Source organism: Oncorhynchus clarkii, chromosome 22, assembly GCF_045791955.1.
Source record: "Oncorhynchus clarkii lewisi isolate Uvic-CL-2024 chromosome 22, UVic_Ocla_1.0, whole genome shotgun sequence".
Classification (NCBI taxonomy): Eukaryota; Metazoa; Chordata; class Actinopteri; order Salmoniformes; family Salmonidae; genus Oncorhynchus; species Oncorhynchus clarkii.
This window is the reverse complement of record NC_092168.1, coordinates 7,264,208-7,283,729: the sequence shown is the minus strand read 5'-3', so window position 1 is coordinate 7,283,729 and position 19,522 is coordinate 7,264,208. Positions and strand designations below refer to the sequence as shown.

At 43.1% G+C, this 19,522-nt stretch overlaps 1 protein-coding gene across 3 annotated transcripts in view; it reads left to right on the top strand.

Annotated features, from left to right (window-relative positions):
* LOC139380254 (solute carrier family 39 member 10) overlaps window positions 1-15,852 on the top strand; it is a 69,961-nt gene extending 54,109 nt beyond the window's left edge. For all 3 annotated transcript variants that reach the window (XM_071122795.1, XM_071122794.1, XM_071122796.1), the window contains 4 exons: window positions 103-414; window positions 570-650; window positions 11,125-11,315; window positions 12,447-15,852. In XM_071122795.1, the coding sequence (XP_070978896.1) occupies window positions 103-414; window positions 570-650; window positions 11,125-11,315; window positions 12,447-12,599 (737 nt within the window). In that variant the 3' untranslated portion in view covers window positions 12,600-15,852. The remainder of the gene's footprint in view (window positions 1-102; window positions 415-569; window positions 651-11,124; window positions 11,316-12,446) is intronic.
* Window positions 15,853-19,522: the final 3,670 nt, after the last annotated feature.

Sequence of the window (19,522 nt, the reverse complement as noted above, 5' to 3'; positions counted from 1 at the left end):
GCAAGGCTGTATTGCCAGCTTGTGTTTTGTAGGACATGCCATGTACAGTATATCCTGAACTTGGCATTTAGTAACAGCTTTCTACTCCTTTCCCCCCTCAAGGTCTGGACAGCACGGCCATCTCCTGCGACAACGGCCACAATGACACCCAGCTTACAGAGCTGCAGCCACCTGACTCGCCCAGCAACAAGACGCCACTGGCCCCTGCAGACTTGCTTACCAAGGAGAATGGCCGTCGGCCCAAGAAACACGGGCACAACCACGGTGGGCATTCTCACGGAGGTGGGCATGGGCACTCACATGGCGGGAACTGCCACTCGGACCAGGAAATGAAGGACGCGGGCATCGCCAGCATCGCCTGGATGGTAATCATGGGTGATGGCATGCACAACTTTAGCGACGGCCTGGCCATAGGTGAGCAGTAAGCCACCACGTTGTAAAATATTTTGTTGTCAGTTATCTGGCTAGGTAAAGGTTGAATTAATAAAGATTAGACTGTATTATACTGTTCTGTAACATAATTAAGTCTGTGTCAATGTTCTTGTTGTTGAATGTTGTTTCTTTGACAGGTGCTGCCTTCAGTGCAAATATTACCGGTGGCATCAGTACATCTGTTGCCGTGTTCTGCCATGAATTGCCTCACGAACTGGGTAAGTGCACCATTCCTGGTCCGAGAAGCGCTTCAGAGCCATCAATCGTCAAACAACATCCATTATTTTGCCAAAACTCATTTCACAATTGACTCAAAAAGCTTGGATAATTATCCCATCCCCAAGGACAATGTGTTGGGCAATGGAGAGAATGCACAGTGCCTTCTATCTGTTAAACAGACACTAGCCCTGATCCAGTAAATTGTAGCCTAAATAAAGGAAATCTATTTATATTAATTAAAACATTTATTGAACCTAATTGATCCATTTAAATAAGACTAATTGACACATCAAATAAGCTTATTTAAAAAATTAAAGCTTTTGAAGCAGTAAGTCCCATTGAGACCGAGGTCTCTTTGCAAGGGAGCCCTTCATGACAAGACCGGCAGCAATTACACATTAAACTTTCAATCAAGGCAGGAGCATATGAGACTATTTATTTTTACACGGTTAACACCTCTGTTACAGTGTAGACCTTGTGATTGAACTTTTTATGCAATTTATTGAATTGCAGCCACACACACATGCCTCAAGTCTGCTCATTGACATTCATGACACTCCACACCATTCACAGAAACTCTGCTATTCATTGAGGTAGAGATGACCGACAGATTCACTGTCGATCCACTAGTCATCAAGATGCTTTGTGGCACAAAGGTGTGATGAATGAGGAACCCCCACTGACAATAAAACATTGATTCAACCTCTAAAAGTACTTTGGCCTCTGTGCCATGGCTTGTGCTGTGCCCATGCAGCAGGGCTTTGTTTATTTGTGTGTCTGTTAGTGTCTGTTAGTAGTAAGCAGAGTGAATAGGCTGATCGACAGTGTCTCTGCACACTAATGATGGCTGCTGCCGTAGACATGACGTCTGAGTGTGGGTCTCTAGTCTGATTGATGTATAGACCAGACTAGAGCAGAAATGAACACTTAATTTGTCTACATGCTCCCCCTCATGTTGTTGTTAACTAATAGTGTCTTGCTGTTTCGGTTGGCTGACTGTTTCAAATATTACTTGATGAATCACAATGTGTTTAAGGAGAATAGAATAAATGAATGGATAATGTTGCCATTCTGTTAGCAATGCAACTCCACTCAATGGTCAACAATTGTTAAAGTCACACATTTTGTAGTGTACTGTAGAAACTTCTATCATAACTGTTGATTAAGAGAAGAAGCATCTAGAGTTGTAGGAGAGAAGAATGTACCTATTTGAAAGCTATGAAAAAAGTGTAAAAAGTAGCTCTCATGCTGGAAAGCTTAGAGACCCCTGGTCTGGGGCATCTAAGGGTAAAATAGTTTAACATTGTATGCTCCTTTTTAAGGTGTATTGCAGCAGATTTTTATAGGTTCTACTATAACATGAGTAGGCCTAAGATGCATTGTGTTCAATGTATTTCCATTCTTCATTGACTGGCTCCAACCCTAAGGGAGCATCTGCTTGCCACCCCCTCACTCCACCCCACGCTATCAACACTCGGACCGGTCATCTACTCCTAATAAATGACGCCAGCGCATTTGCAAAGTGAGCCTCTCCTCTCCCGTCGCTCCAAAGAAAAATGCCTCCTCCAGGCTCTTTAACACCCCGCCGAGAAGTTCATTGGCAGTGATGCAGCAACACGGTCAAGATGGGCGGCTTTGAGTGCGTGACGACAGATCAGGACCGACCGAACCATGGTCCTCAGTAAAACCCCAGAGGAAGCAAAGTGGAGACTGGATAGTGGTAATGTGAGACTACCGCTCGGCGCTCTCTCTTTTTATTTGATGGATACGAGGAGACCGGAGTGATAATATATTCATTGTGGTAATTAGCCGGGAAAAGGGAACACTTGGTATGGCGTGGAGTAAATGTAGGTCAGCGTCTATTCATTTCTCACTGAATCGAGGGCTTTTCCGCTGAGAGTTGGGCTTTCTTCCCACAGCCGTGCTGCGCTGGCAGTGAGTGAGGAGGATGGTGTATGTGCATATGTTATCCTAGGTGATTTCAACATTCACATTGATTCAACAAAATGTTACTCTGTTACGGATTCCTGAACATGCTTGACTGTCTCAACCTGGTACAGCATGTCAATGTCTCCACACAATCGTGGGCATACACTAGTCCTCATCATTGAAGAAGTCCCTGCCTCAGACCTGGATGAACATGAGCTAGGTGTATCTGACCATAGGGCCATGACAATGTCTGAGTACTCCTACAGGTGAGCTTCGCCCGAAGCGCACTATTAAATTCAGAAAAGTCACTTGACACATCCCTCTTCCAGGAATCTGTTCATCCTACCCTACAAGCTGACTTTCTTGAGTCCACCCCTGACGAAAGGGTCGACCTGTATAATATCACCCTAAGCAACATCTTAAACAGCCTTGTCCCTGAAAACACTTCAAGTATCCTTCCAACTATCAAATCACATTTTATTTGTCACGTGCGCAAAATACAACCGGTGTAGACCTTAGTGAAATGCTTACTTACAAGCCCTTAACCAACAATACTTTAAGAAGTTAAGAAAAAATGAGTGGTAAGTAAAAAAATATAAAATTAGTCACAAATAATTGAACAGCAGCAGTAAAATAACAATAGTGATTATACAGGGGGTACCGGTACATGTGTGGGGGCACCTGTTAGTCGAAGTAATTGAGGTAATATGTACATGTAGGTAGAGTTATTAAAGTGACTATGCATAGATAATCAGAGTAGCAGCAGCAGCAGCATAAAAGAGTGGTCTGAGTTGCCCTTTGATTAGCTGTTCAGTAGTCTTATGGCTTTGGGGTAGAAGCTGTTAAGATGCCTCTTGGACCTGGACTTGGCACTCCGGAACCGCTTGCCGTGCGGTCGCAGAGAGAAGAGTCTATAACTAGGGTGGCTGGAGTCTTTGACAATTTTTAGGGCCATCCTCTGACACTGCCTTGTGTAGAGGTCCTAGATGGCAGGAAGCTTGGCCCCAATGACGTACTGGGCCGTGCACACTACCATCTGTATTGCCTTGCGGTCGGAGGCCCAGCAGGAATAGGCTTTGTCGTGCCCTCTTCACGACTGTCTGTGTGCTTGGACTATGATAGTTTGTTGATGTGGACGCCAAGGAACTTGATGCTCTCAACCTGCTCCACTACATCCCCGTTGATGAGAATGGGGGCATGATCGGTCCTCCTTTTCCTGTAGTCCACAATCATCGCCTTTGTCTTGATCATGTGGAGGGAGGTTGTTGTCCTGGCATCACACAACCAGGTCTGACCTCCTTATAGGCTGTCTCATCATTGTTGGTGATCAGGCCTACCACTGTTGGGTCATCGGCGAACTTAATGATGGAGTCGTGCCTGGCCGTGCAGTCATGAGTGAACAGGGAGTACAGAAGGGGACTGAGCACGCACCACTGAGGGGCCCCCGTGTTGAGGAGCAGTGTGGCAAATGTATTGTCACCTACCTTAACCACCTGGGGGTAGCCGTCAGGAAGTCCAGGATCCAGTTGCAGAGGGAGGTGTTTAGTCCCAGGGTACTTAGCTTAGTGATGAGCTTTGAGGGCACTATGGTGTTGAACGCTGAGCTTTAGTCAATGAATAGCATTCTCACATAGGTATTCCTTTCGTCCAGGTTGGAAAGGGAGGTGTGGAGTGCAATAAAGATTGTATCATCTGTGGATCTGTTGGGGTGAAATGCAAACTGAAGTGGGCACAGGGACTATGGTACTCTGCTTGAAACATGTTGGTATTAGACTCTGTCAGGGACAGGTTGAAAATGTCAGTGAAGACACTTGCCAGTTGGTCAGCGCATGCTCAGAGTACACGTCCTTGTAATCCATCTGGCTCTGCCGCCTTGTGAATGTTGACCTGTCTAAAGGTCTTACTCACATCGGCTACGGAGAGCGTGATCTCAGTCATCCGAACACCTGATGCTCTTATGCATGTTTCAGTGTTACTTGCCTCGAAGCGAGCATCGAAGTAATTTAGCTCTTCTGGTAGGCTCGTGTCACTGGGCAGCTTGCGGCTTCGCTTTGTAGTCTGTAATAGTTTGCAAGCCCTGCCACATCCGACAAGCGTCAGTGCCGGTGTAGTACAATTCAAACTTAATCCTGTATTGATTTTTTTTTTTTGCCTATTTGATGGTTCGTCGGAGGGCATAGCGTGATTTCTTATTAGCTTCCGGGTTAGAATCCCGCTCCTTGAAAGCGCCAGCTTTACCCTTTAGCTAAATGTAGATGTTGCCTGTAATGCTGTGGGGACGACATCAGCGCTTATTGATGAAGCCAATGACTGATGTGGTGTACTCCTCAATGCCATCGGAAGAATCCCAGAACATATTCCAGTGTGCGCTAGCAAAACAGTCCTGTAGCTTAGCATCTGCTTCACCTGACCACTTTCTTATTGATCGAGTCACGTGTGCTTCATGCTTTAGTTTTTGCTTGTAAGCCGGAATCAGGAGGATAGAGTAATGATCAGATGTGAAGCTCCTTTTGGTCACAAGACACGGTGGCAGAAACATTATGTACAAAATAAGTTACAAATAACGAGAGAAAACACACACGAGCACAATTGGTTAGGAGATCGTAAAACGGCAGCCATCTCTTCCGGTGTCCTCCCCATGGTTCACAGAAAGCATAAAGACCCATGTTAGCAATTTAGAGTCTGTGGAGAAGTACTGTCCACCAACTGGCCTATAAAGACAACCAGGCTTGCTATTTCAAAGCACTAAAAGCAGCCAGATCCATCTTCTACTCTGCCATGATGGACAACGACAGAGGAAATCCCAGGATCTTGTTTTCCACCATCAGTCGCCGCCTCCACCTATAGACTTTTGCACTCCCACAGCAACTCTCGAACAATGCAACCGAGTATCTGAGTTCTTCAAGGCTAAAATCAACACCATCCGAAAGGATATTGTATCCACCCCACCCCCCTTTAAGTGACTTTGCTCTGGTTTCACCTGATGCTGTTTTAGAAATCCTCAAATGTATACTATCAGTGACCCCTAAACCCTATTCCAACTCTGTTGGTCTCATCCAATTTGTAGCCAACCTGTTCAAGTCCCTCCACATTGGGCAGGTGCCATCACTGTTCAAAATTGCTATTCACCCCTTTGCTTAAAACATCCCTTGACCAAATCCTCATCTCAAACTACAGGCCTATTTCCAACTACCCATTTTTACTTATAGTCCTGGAGAAAGTAGTGCAACTCCGTTTCACTCACACTTCCGTGCTAACTAACTTTGAGGCTCTCCAGTCTGGCTTTAGGACCATGCACAGTACTGAGACAGCCCTGGTGAAGTTTGTAAATTACATGTTCATGGCTGCAGATACAGGATTCCCCACCATCTTGATTCTTCTGGACCTCTGCTGCTTTTGACACAGTAAATCACACCATTCTACTGCAGTGCCTCCGAGAGCACACTGCCATCTGTGGGACTGCCCTTAACTGGTTCTCATCCGACCTCCAACCGCAAGCAATTTTAATCTACCATAAACTGCTCTCTCCCACAAGGGTCTGTGTTAGTACCTATCCTCTTCCCGCTTTACATACTCCCACTTGGCCAGATCTTCAGGCAGCAATTCCACTGCTATGCAGACGACACACAGTTGCTCTGTCAACATTGTCCAACTGGATGCAGAACAACTCAAGTGGCAAGACCGAGGCAATGCACATAGGCACCCCCCACAAGATCCCCAACTCCTGCAACGTCCACCCTGTTATAGATGGCTACATCATCCCCCTCTCCTCAGTCATCACTAATTTGGGTGTGAAATTCGACCCTGCCCTCTTTCAATGCCCACATTAGTTACGTCTGTATACTTCTGTATACATTTTTTTTCACCTAAGGAACACCTCCCACCTAAGACACTCCTCAAATATTGATGCAGAAAATCGAATCCATGCATTTATGTTCTCCAGAATAGATTAAGAAAACGCAGTACTTGGAGGGGCTGCAAATTCAATTAATAAACTACAGCTCTTCCAAAAGAGTGCCGCAAGGATTCTGAAACAAACAAAGAAGTCGGCCCACATCAGCCCTATCCTTACTAATCTCCATTGGCTACCTGTTCCTCAAAGATTTGACTATAATGATCAGCCTTGTCGACAAAGCCCTGCATGGCATCGGACCAGTCTACCTGTCAGACCTACTCTCTCCCTATTAACCCCCACACACCCTACGACAAGCCACGTTCAAGCCATATATACAGTGCCTTCATAAAGTATTCGTACCCCTTGACTTATTCACATTTTGTTGTTACACCCTGAATTCAAAATGGATTGAATATTTTTTTCTCACCCATCTACACACAGTGCCCCATAATGACAAAGTGGAAACATGTTTTTAGAAATTGTAACTAATTTATTTGAAAATTAAATCTAGAAATCTCATTGACATAAGTATACACACCTTTGGCAGTGATTACAGCCGTAAGTCTCGAAGCGCTTTGTACACCAGGATTGTACAATATTTGCACATTCTTTTTAAAATTCTTCAAGCTCTGTCAAGTTGGTAATTGATCATTGCTAGACAGCCATTTTTAAGTCTTGCCATAGATTTAAGACGATTTACAGGGGGGCAAAAAAGTATTTAGTCAGTCACCAATTGTGCACAATTTCTCCTTCGAAATATCAAAGAGATACAAAAGCCACTATTCCTGGAACACACCGGTCTCTAGTGTTTTAACATAATTTGATGTGGACCTTTTCTTATTTTCACTCTCACCGGCCACTGTAACCTCTACTTACTGATTGGGGCAGGATTCAATAAGATTAGCATTAACCTGCTATTAACCGGGTTTTATCTGTCATTTACAAGCTGCTCCCAGTGTTATACCCATTGTGGACACTGCCATTGGATGCATGGCATGCAAGTAGCATTTGTAGAAATCCCATGCAGTCGTGTTTAAAGTTCAAACACTGGTATGTGTTATGTAATTAATCTATACCTTGATAAACTGATTGAAATCCTTATTTTGTTTAATGACTTAATTTAAGTGGCATTATTTCTATATAGCCTGCACTCTCATTCTGAACTCTCTGACATGAGTGGGATTTAAGGATGGGTGTGGTTTTGTGACAATGACCACAAGGGCAGCCACTCACCGACTTGACAGATCCAACAGATACACCTCTGGCATAGCCTAAACAAATGCTGCCATTTATCATGGGTTGACACTGAAATTATTGAAACAAGGTGGATCGATTGAATCCCGGCCTATGTTGGGTAAGGGTGGAACAACGAATGTTTGGATTGGGATTCTAACTGGCGACCTTGTTGCAAACCGGTTTTTACTCCCTCCACCACCCTCCAACCTAGCCTGTTTTAAATTTGACTCACCTGTAAGCTTTCATCCAACCAATCACATTGGTTCTGCCTTCGAGGTAATTCAGCACAACACATTTGAAAAGTTTAATTCAATGTAAACTGTGGTGTTCTGAACTACCAGTTTACATTTGTCATTTAGCAGATGCTTTTATCCAGAGCGACATTCAGGAGCAATTAGAGTTAAGTGCCTTGCTCCAGGGTAGAGATGTTTTACCTAGTCGGCTCAGGGATTTGAACCAGTGATCTTTCAGTTACTGGCCAAAAGCTTTTATCCACTAGGCTACCAGCCGCACCCAGTTGAAGAATGTTGTGATTTTGGTGTTTAAGGACCAGAAATGGGTTTAGAATATTTAATGGATGTGACAATGAGGATTCAGGAGGGGAATGAGAATGGACCGGATGAAGCCAAGGGCTGCAGATGAAGGATCCGTGGTAGGGGTGGACTCTGTACAGTTTGGCTTGGAGTCTCAGGTAGACATCATTGTTAGGCCATGGTAGTTATAGGCTGCTGTGGTGATGGCAGTCCCCAAAAAGAGAACTCCAAGTTAGTCGGACCTTGGAGAGGAAATGAGCCGTTCTGGATTGCTAGTGCTGAATGGTTGGCTAAACAGTGGGGCAAAAAAGTATTTAGTCAGCCACCAATTGTGCTAGTTCTCCCACTTAAAAAGATGAGGCCTGTAATTTTCATCATAGGTACACTTCAACTATGACAGACAAAATGAGAAAAATCCAGAAAATTACATTGTATGATTTTTAATGAATTTATTTGCAAATTATGGTGGAAAATAAGTATTTGGTCAATAACAAAAGTGTCTCAACACTTTGCAAATTATGGTGGAAAATAAGTATTTGGTCAATAACAAAAGTGTCTCAACACTTTGTTATATACCCTTTGTTGGCAACGTTTTCTGTAAGTCTTCACAAGGTTTTCACACTGTTGCTGGTATTTTGGCCCATTCCACGATGCAGATCTCTAGAGCAGTGATGTTTTGGGGCTGTTGCTGGGCAACACAGACTTTCAACACCCTCCAAAGATTTTCTATGGGGTTGAGATCTGGAGACTGGCTAGGCCACTCCAGGACCTTAATGCTTCTTACGAAGCCACTCCTTCGTTGCCCGGGCGGTGTGTTTAGGATCATTGTCATGCTGAAAGACCCAGCCACATTTCATCTTCAATGCCCTTGCTGATGGAAGGAGGTTCTCACTCAAAATCTCACAATACATGGCCCCATTCATTCTTTCCCTTACACGGATCACTCGTCCTGGTCCCTTTGCAGAAAAACAGCCCCAAAAGCATGATGCTTCCACCCCCATGCTTCACAGTAGGTATGGTGTTCTTTGGATGCAACTCAGCATTCGTTGTGCTCCAAACACGACGAGTTGAGTTTTTACCAAAAAGTTATATTTTGGTTTCATCTGACCTTATGACATTCTCCCAATCTTCTTCTGGATCATCCAAATGCTCTCTAGCAAACTTCAGACGGGCCTGGACATGTACTGGCTTAAGCAGGGGGACACGTCTGGCACTGCAGGATTTGAGTCCCTGGCGGCGTAGTGTGTTACTGATGGTAGGCTTCGTTACTTTGGTCCCAGCTCTCTGCAGGTCATTCACTAGGTCCCCCCGTGTGGTTCTGGGACTTTTGCTCACCGTTCTTGTAATCATTTTGTCCCCACGGGGTGAGATCTTGCGTGGAGCCCCAGATCGAGGGAGATTATCAGTGGTCTTGTATGTCTTCCATTTCCTAATAATTGCTCCCACAGTTGAGTTCTTCAAACCAAGCTGCTTACCTATAGCAGATTCAGTGTTCCCAGCCTGGTGCAGGTCTACAATTTTGTTTCTGCTGTCCTTTGACAGCTCTTTGGTCTTGGCCATAGTGGAGTTTGGAGTGTGACTGTACATGTCCAGGCCCGCTTTGTATTGAGGGCATTAAGGTAATTTTTTACAGTTTTACTTCAGTGCCTTATTGCAAGCAGGATGCATGTTTTTTCATCTCTGCCGGATTCCTTCACAGCCATTAAACGCAGTAACTGTTTTAAAGTCACACTTGGCCTCATGGTGAAATCCCTGAGTCTTCCCAGCCGGCAACTGAGTTAAGAAGGACGCCTGTATCTTTATAGTGACTATCTTTATAATACTTTCGGAAGGCACTGTGTGTGTGTGTGTGTGTGTGGCCTTATAAGCATTCTAGTACAGTTAAATAGTTAGCACACACATGGACGCTGCGGTCTATAGCACTACATTTCAGTGCAAGAGGCGTCACTACAGTCCCTGGTTCGAATCCATGCTGTATCACATCCATGCCGTACACGTCAAATAGTGTTATATAGTATATTGCTATGTTACGACATTTGGGTCTTTTGCGTATCAAAAAATATACTATATAACACTATTTGACGTGTCATATAACACTGTTTGACGTGTCAAATATGCTTGTTGACCAATCAGGACCTGAATATGACTGCACGTCATATAATCATTTAACACGTTCATACATTTTTTACATAGTTATGAAAGTCACAGCTCTTCAGTAAGGTTATTATTTTGCCAATGTTTGTCTATGGAGATTGCATTGCTGTCTGCTATATTTTATACACCCATCAGAAATAGCTGAATCCACTAATTTGAAGGGGTGTCCACATACATGTGTATAAATAGTGGTGATGCAGCCAGTTAAGATGCTCTCAATGCTGCAGCTGAATAAAGTTGAGGATCTGAGGTGCCAGGCCAAATCTTTTCAACCTGATTGGGATGAGGCGCTATTGCGCCTTCAAGACTGTTGGTGTGAGAGGACCATATTAAGTCCTTAGTGGTGGACACAGAGGAACTTGATGCTCTCGACCTGCTCCACTACAATGTGGATGTGGGCGTGCTCGCCCTTCCGTTTCCTGTAGGCCACGATCAGCTCCTGTTGTCTTGCAGACGTTGAGGGAGTGGTTCTTGTCCTGGCACCACACTGCCAGGTCTCTGACCTCTCTGTAAGCTGTCTCATTGTCGTCAGTGATCAGACCCACCATCGTCTTGTCGTCAGCAAACTTGATGATCAGTAAGTAACACCATTTTGTGGGTATTGATGAGTATCAAATGGTTGCATACAGTAAGTGTGAGGTGTGTGACTGAGTGAATACTGTCACATGCGTGTTGGCCAGCCCATGTAATTCTTACCCGGTCATCCTTGTGCTTTTCTGGCTCCAGGTGACTTTGCGGTGCTTCTGAAGGCTGGCATGTCGGTGAAACAGGCCATTGTGTATAACCTACTCTCTGCCCTCATGGCCTACGTGGGCATGATGATCGGCACAGCCGTGGGCCAGTACACACACAACGTCACCAGCTGGATCTTCGCCGTCACCGCTGGCATGTTCCTCTATGTGGCTCTGGTGGACATGGTGAGTTAGTTGTACAGTGAAACAATCTCAACCATTTCACAAAACCTGTTTTAACATTGGCAGTGCCATAGAAGGCTTTCGCCATTCTAAAGTAGTCGGCAGGGTGGGACCTCATGGTTTAATTACAAAATTCCATACTGGTTAGCAGGAAGGATCAGCCAATTCATTATTTATGTCCTGAGCAAATTGCAGCACTCCAGGTGGCATGAAATGACCAAACCTTGGCTTTATGCCTTTTCAGACTAAACACATCCCAGCACCGTAGATGGTGGTAAGCACCTTTTCAGTTTGTTTACGGACCACCAATAAACTTGTAGAAGAAGAAATTGACAACTACTGTAAAATAGTGACAGCCCTTGATGGTGCTTCCCACTCAGTCACAGAAGCAAAACTCGGGGGTGGGCTCTTTCCACCCCCTAACGCAGAGATTACCAAACTGGGGGATCTGATTTGAAAATGGGTCTGCAAGAAAAAAAATATACAATCTGTAGTCAACTGAATTTGCTGCTTAATCCATAGAACCGCAGTTACGTGAAAGCTATTAGCGGTTGGGATAAACGGAGCGGTTACAGTTTTTTCTACAAATGTGGCTTTTCATTGGTTGGAGCTTTAACCTATTATGACCTGGTTCCTGAAAGTTAAGACTTAACACGTACTATGCTCACAAGCGCAGGACTTATTAGAACAGTGAACGAGACTAGGCATCAAATCAGAACAAAATGACTTGGGGTGGGATTTTCCACATACAGAATTATTGCCTAATGATCTTCCCTGATGTTTTCCTTAACTTCTCAATACCTCTCTGGTGCATTTGTCACTTCAAACCATACTTCCTTCAGATTGAAATTCTGTCTGACTGACTGAAATTGTAATTGACTGTCATAGCCCCAAATAGAAAAGTAAACGCTGGCTGTTGATTACGTAACTATTTTGTCATGGTGGGGTCACAATTGTCTAAAATCAAAATGGCATCACGGGCATAAGGTTTGGTAACACCTCACCTAATGTCGAAGTCCAGTACAGTTGAATGGCCTCTATCGCCTCTAGTGTCTAACGTTAATACAGTGTAGTCCCCTCTTAATTTTCCTGTATTGTGTCTGACTACATTGTGACCTCTTGCTCCCTCTCTAGTTACCAGAGATGCTCCATGGCGACAGCGAGGAACACAAGCGCTGTCAGCTGGGCCACTTTGTCCTGCAGAACCTTGGCCTGCTCACCGGTTTCTCCATCATGCTGCTCATTGCCATCTTCGAAGACCAGATAGTTTTTGACTTTGGCTTCTAGCGGTGGAGGGTGGGGCCGGTTGGTACGAGGGAAGGCGAATGTGAGGTTGTCGGTACTTGTGCTTTTTGGCCTTTAAAAAGTGCTTTGTTTGTTCTGTGGTGGTCCAGTGTCCTGCATGCATAGTGATCGAGCTCTCATTCATGCTCCCTGTGCCTCTCCATTCCGTAGCTCAAAGCAGTGGCTTATACATATCCCCCCATTCTGTTGCCATTCTCTGTCCCATTGAGTTATTCCTTTCAGCTCCTAGGTTCTATCCTATGCTCCTTCCCATGTAGCTTAGATGCTGTATTGAAGGTACACATCAAGGTTACACACTCACCAACAAACACCTCTTTAGTTGATATTGATAAGGCCACCTTCCTTTCGGAGACTAGCTTATGCAAGCAACACTTTGATTACTCTCCCCATTCCTCTGAAACCCATTATAGCAAATCAAAAGGAATGTCACATTCCAATTGGTCTAAATACATTTGTCGACAAGATAAGTTCACATATCGGCGGCTCGCCTCAGTATCAGCAGGTGTGCTCCACTACCTTTGAGCTTCTCTCTCAGATAGTGGACAGAGTTCCTCACCCGACTGTGTAAGATGGATAACCTCCTAACCTGGAGATTTCTCCAGATTGCTTCCCACCGGTGCAGGGCCCTCCCCTACAGAGAGGAAGCTGTCATGGCCCAGCAGCCCTATGCTCATCCATCATAACCCTGTGCAGTGTGTCGTCTTATGTCGTTCCCACTCCCTTTATCTGTTATCAACCCTGTGGCTTGTCCCATTATCCATGCCTAGTGCACCTATGGTGCCTTCCCATTGCCCCCATCCATCGTAAACTTGTGAAATCTGTCCCGCTGTGTATCAACATTTATTGTCTAAAGCCGTGGCTGTGCCATGTCCATTGTGGTGGCTTTGCCAATGAACACACTGTAATAGAGTAGCTAGGAGCTAGCTAGTCCGTAGCCTCGGAAGTGTTAAAGGAAAGTGGTGCTAAAGCCCAAATTTGTCCCCAGGCATTGCATGAGTCAACAGGTCTGTATTGAAGGTCTTCGCCCTGTTGCTCTGCAAAACAATTGAACCACAGCTTAGCTATGCATTTTGCCAAAAATGTGAACGCTACTACCCCAACCTTAAAAGAGCGATTGAGTGTCTAATTATAATGTGAGTGTCTAATTATAATGTCTCGGTGTTCATTTGCAGCAGTCTCCATATTTATATATTTTTTGGTCTTGTTTTTATGGCTAATTTGAGAAGCATTGTGGGTATTGAAGGTACGGTAAAAAATCAGTTACGACTTTAGGTACTCACTCGGATGTAGGCTCCAGTCCGTTTCATTTCATTATGAGTGTTCAAGACCGATGTTAAATGTAGACTCAGCGACGCACAAAGTAAACAGAATATTAACTCAATTTCCACAACAACTAAGAGTGTTAAAGCATGGGCCTCAAGTTCCACTGTTTTGGTCCTGTAGCTACCACGTTATAGCGGTGTAAAGTGCACCCGAGCACATGCTCAGATACTCTGTGTGACTATTGGAGAGCAGTCTAGCATCGCGCTCATCTCAATATCTGTGGTACTGATTCATAGCGCTGAGTCGATCTCTGAAATGATATGGGAGAAAAAAAGTTGGATTGCCTAGATATATATTAAGAACCAAGAAATATTGCCCAACTGCTTTTGGAGGACTGATGATGGTCTGTAAACAAACATTTGACATTTTACAAAATTAAACTGCATGCCCTAAGTCCTATGTGAATTTAAGATAGTATTTTCTTCTATGTCGAAGAAACAGTGTTACTTTGCGTTTACTCCATTATTGAGGGCACTAGCTTGTTTTTGTAGCCAAATACATGACCCATGCATTGTGTTGTGGTATTTTCTTATTTTTAAATGGGTTACTGTAAGTCTTGATTACTCCCATCGCAATCGGGCAAAGTCAGAAGTCAATTAGATTGAGAGCGAATTAAGTATATTAACTTTGCTTATTACATGGGGGTTACACTAGTTACCTTACCAAAAGACCCAAGTTAAGACTGTTTTCAGCATCATATAAGCACAGGAACCGTGCAAATCTAAAGAGTGTCACTTGTATTGTTAAACCCTGAGATGTTTGGATACTGTGTTGTGTATCATTTCTCCCAAATCAGTTTAAGAAAGTACTTGTGTCAAATAATACATTTTCCTGTGTCATTTTGAAATTGTCAGAGAACAATCTGGAAAAGAACAAGCATGTCAATGGCCTTTTTATCACTGCTAAAAATATGCTTTGTCTATATATTTGAATATGTTCAAATTAGCACACTTTGCACTTGTGTAATTGATATTCGACTTGTAATCAAACCGTATAACTATAAGGTTATCAGATGTTCCTTTGATTTGTTTATTTTTATTTTTTATCAATCATTAGTTGGATATCTTTGGTTAAATGGGTGTATGAGATAAGACACCACGCCGACTGTGCCAAAAGTGGCCCATTTGGGTTTTCTTTACCATAATTCTGTGCTTGCCGTCGCCTCCTGACATTCCATTGGCTGTCTGCTGCTCGAGTGCTAAGCTAGCCAGCCTGGCTGCTTCACCTGCTGGATCACATTGAAATGTGCAACCTCCATTTATCCTGTCACTGTGTGACATCCATCGTCTTGTCTTATTGGCTGTGAATCATCGTCAATCACATTAAACTAATGTACTTGATTGGATCGAATCATGCATGAGGCATGAGTGAAATGGAACAGGAAAATGTTTTGGATGTAATTGTTTCTCTGCTTTTGTATAGAAAAATGTAAATTAAAAAGACTAGTCAAATGTTTTGTTTATTTTTTAAATAAACCAATCAACTGTAGCGATGAGGAATTGTTTGGGGCCTGCTGAGCCTACTGGCAGAGCTTTCGTGTTTTAGAACATTAATGTTAATTCATTTTCATAGTCAGTTTTTCAACATGAGAAAACAAATAGAAATATGTTCTTCATGGGCTGAATAGATGCCTGCAATGTCGATATATTCTTTTAACAATACATTTTTCATGCAATGGAGATGGTTACAAGTGTCTAGCCACCATTTAGATTACCATGCCCCAAGGAATATCAGAATCTCTTTACTGGACTAGGAGCAGCAAATACAAAATAATATGAAGGTCCATGGTTAATTAATTTGATACATTGTTTACAAACCTGGATATCTAAATGTAGGCATTGCATTTATCATCCTCGCTGATTGTCTGTGCATTCTCTGTCTGGAAAGGAAAATAAAGTTTGCAAAGAGCCCCTTTTGTGTGACCTTTTTGCAATAACCAGGAATTCTGGAATTTCTAAAAATGAAATTGCTTGATTTTTAGAATAATATATCTTCCTGAGACTAGTACAACAGTCTTCAAGAGAACTTACAATGTCATTGTTGCTCAGTTGAACTTTCTTGTTCAAGAAAGGGCAAGGGTGTGTTCCGTTCATTAAACGCTTTGCTATGTTGTGTGATCGTTTGTACTGAACAGCACAATACCCGTGTACATCGTTCTTCAACCGTCTTCAAGGTAGGTTTGCTCCTGTTGATGGTGTTATGAATCAACACTAGTTCAGGAGAGAGGACCTGGAGGACCATCAAACGGCTGCTATGAAACCCTTAACAAGGAGTTGCAGTCAGTTTTGGAATGGGTGGCCAGTCATAAACTGGCCCTGAACATCTAAAACAAAGACCATTGTATTTGGCACAAATCATTCCCTAAGCTCTACACCTCAGCCCGATCTGGTAATGAATGTTGTGGCTGTCGATCAAGTTGAGACTAAATTACTTGGTGTGACAGATTGTAAACTCATGTTCAACACCTATAGATTCAAAGTTGTAAACATGTCCATAATAAAGAGATGCTCTGCTTATTTGACACCACACTCCAAAAAGCAAGTCATGCATGCTTTTCTTTTTTGTTGCCTTATCTTGATTTATGTCCAGTCATGTGCTCAAGTGTTGTAAAGAGACCTAGTTCAACTGCAGCTGGCCCAGGACCGAGCAGCATGTCTTGCTCTTCATTGTAATCAGAGGGCTAATATAAATGCTTTGTAGACAGTCTTTCTTGGTTAAGTTGAGGAGACACTTTTTATAAGAAACTGTGTTGAAAATTCCAAATTGTTTGCATAGTCAACTTACACACAGCTCTGACCCCACCAGACATGCCACCAAGGGTCTTTTCACAGTCCCCAAATCCAGAACAAATTCAAGAGAGCCATTATTGCATGGAACTTCCATCTCATATTGCTCAAATGAACAGCAAACCTGGTTTCAAAAAATTGATAAAGCCACACGTCACGGCACAACGTCTCTACCCTATTTGACCTAGATATTGTGTGTATGTATTGATATGTTGGCTGTTTGTGCCGATTTTAACTGTATGTCGTTCTGTTCTTGCCTATTAATGTTCTGTATTATGTCATGTTTTGTGTGTACCCCAGGAAGAGAAACTGCTGCTTTCACAACAGCTAATGGAATCCTAATACAATACCTAAAATACCAAATGCACAAAAAGCTTATTTCTCTCATTTTGTGCACAAATTTGTTTACATCCCTGGTAGTGAGCGTTTTTCCTTTGCCAAGATATTCCATTCACCTGACAGGTGTGGCATATCAAGAAACTGATTATGAAACAGCATGATCATTACACAGTTGCACATTGTGCTGGGGAGAATAAAAAGCCACTCTAAAATGTGCAGTTGTGTCACACAACGCAACTGATGTCTCAAGTTGAGGGAGCATGCAATTGGCATGCTGGCTGCAGGAATGTCCACCAGAGTTGTTGCCAGAGAATTGAATGTTCATTTCTCTACAATAAGCCACCTCCATTGTTTTAGAGAATTTAGTATGTCACGTGTATGGCGTTGTGTGGGCGAGCGGTTTGTTGATGTCAACGTTGTGAACAGAGTGCCCCATGGTGGCAGTGGGGTTTTGGTATGGGCAGGCATAAGCTACGGAGAATGAACACAATTGCATTTTATCAATGGTAATTTGAATGCACAGAGATACCATGACTAGATCAAGGGGCCAATTGTCGTGCCATTCATCCGCCGCCATCACCTCATGTTTCAGCATGATAATGCACGGCCCCATGTTGCAAGGATCTGTACACAATTCCTGGAAGCTGAAAATGGCACAGTTCTTCCATGGCTTGCATACTCACCAGATATATCACCTGTTGCACGTTGGGGATGCCCTGGATTGACATGTATGAGGAGAATGTGTTCCATTTCCCGCCAGTATTCAGAAACTTCGCACAGCCATTGAAGATGAGTGTGACAACATTCCACAGGCCACATCAACAGCCTGATCGACTCTATGCAAGTGTTACGGATACAAGTATCCTGTGTGTGTTTTTCTTTTCTCTCCTCCCTTCACAGGTGGCAATAATCAGCCACCAATCAATCAGAAGACACACCTCCTCCTGTTTCCTACCCAATCACAGTTCCTTTCCCTTGGTTTAAAAACCCTGTCAGTTGTTTGCTCTTAGAGCTCAATCTCTCTGTAAATGCCATATGTCTGTAGAGCTCGCTGGTTGTTACGAATCCCTTTTGGCCCGACAGTCTAGGGGGGATGGTAATGAGACCCATAACATAACTCATACAAATTCTAATAGTGACAAAGTAAAGTGAGAACAAAATAACCACGACAACTGAAATCTACCGTCAAACTCAGGGTTTATTGGAAAACACACGGTAATGGGCAGAGCAGGAAAAGGGACTGAGCTGGACCCAAGGAAATAAATAATAAGTATTCAAAAAAAAACCTAAGCTAGACTAGCCTATTTCAACAACAGCTAACTAACTAACCAAAAATACAGCGGGTGGTCCGCCCAGTTCTAACTAGGGTATTTAACAAAGTTTACCTACGGGTAGTGTATGCCCATGGGCGACTTGGTTCCCCCTTTTCCCACCAGCAAACAAACACCATAACCAAAAACAATACTCACTGGTGAGGACAAAGTGATATGGAGGTGAATTTGGTTTTGTGAACTAAAGGTGCGAACAAAAGGACAAAAATATGGACTTGATCAAACAAAACAAACATTTATTGTGGAACTGGGATTCCTGGGTGTGCATTCTGATGAACATCATCAAAGGTAAGTGAATATTTATAATGCTATTTCTGACTTCTGTTGACCCCACAACATGGCTGGTACCTGTATGGCTTGTTTTTGTGTCTGAGCGCCGTACTCAGATTATTGCATGGTGTACTTTTTCCGTAAAGTTCCATGCATAACACTTTAATCTTTTATCAATGTTTATTATGATTATTTCTGTAAATTGATGTGGCTCTCTGCAAAATCACTGGATGTTTTGGAAGCAAAACATTACTGAACGTTACACGCGAATGTAAACAGATTTTTGGATATAAATATGAACTTTATCGAACAAAACATACAAGTATTGTGTAACATGAAGTCCTATGAGTCTCATCTGATGAACATCAGAGGTTAGTGATTCATTTTATCTTTATTTCTGCTTTTTGTGACTCCTCTCTTTGGCTGAAAAAAATTGCTGTTTTTCTGTGACTAGGTACTGACCTAACATAATCGTTTGGTGTGCTTTCGTCGTAAAGCCTTTTTGAAATCTGACACTGATAGGATTAACAACAACTATCTTTAAAATGGTGTAAAATACTTGTATGTTTGAGGAATTTTTATTATTTGATTTCTGTTTGAATTTGGCGCCCTGCCCTTTCACTGGCTGTTGTCATACCGATCCTGTTAGCGGGATCTAAGCCATACAAACTTTTTAACCTATCTAGGGTATGTGGGACGCTAGCGTCCCACCTGGCCAACATCCAGTGAGATTGCAGAGCGCCAAATTCAAATACAGAAATACTCATTATAAAAATTCAGAAAAGACAACTATTTTACAAAGGTTTAAAGATTAACTTCTTGTGAATCCAACCACGTCAGATTTCAAAAATGCTTT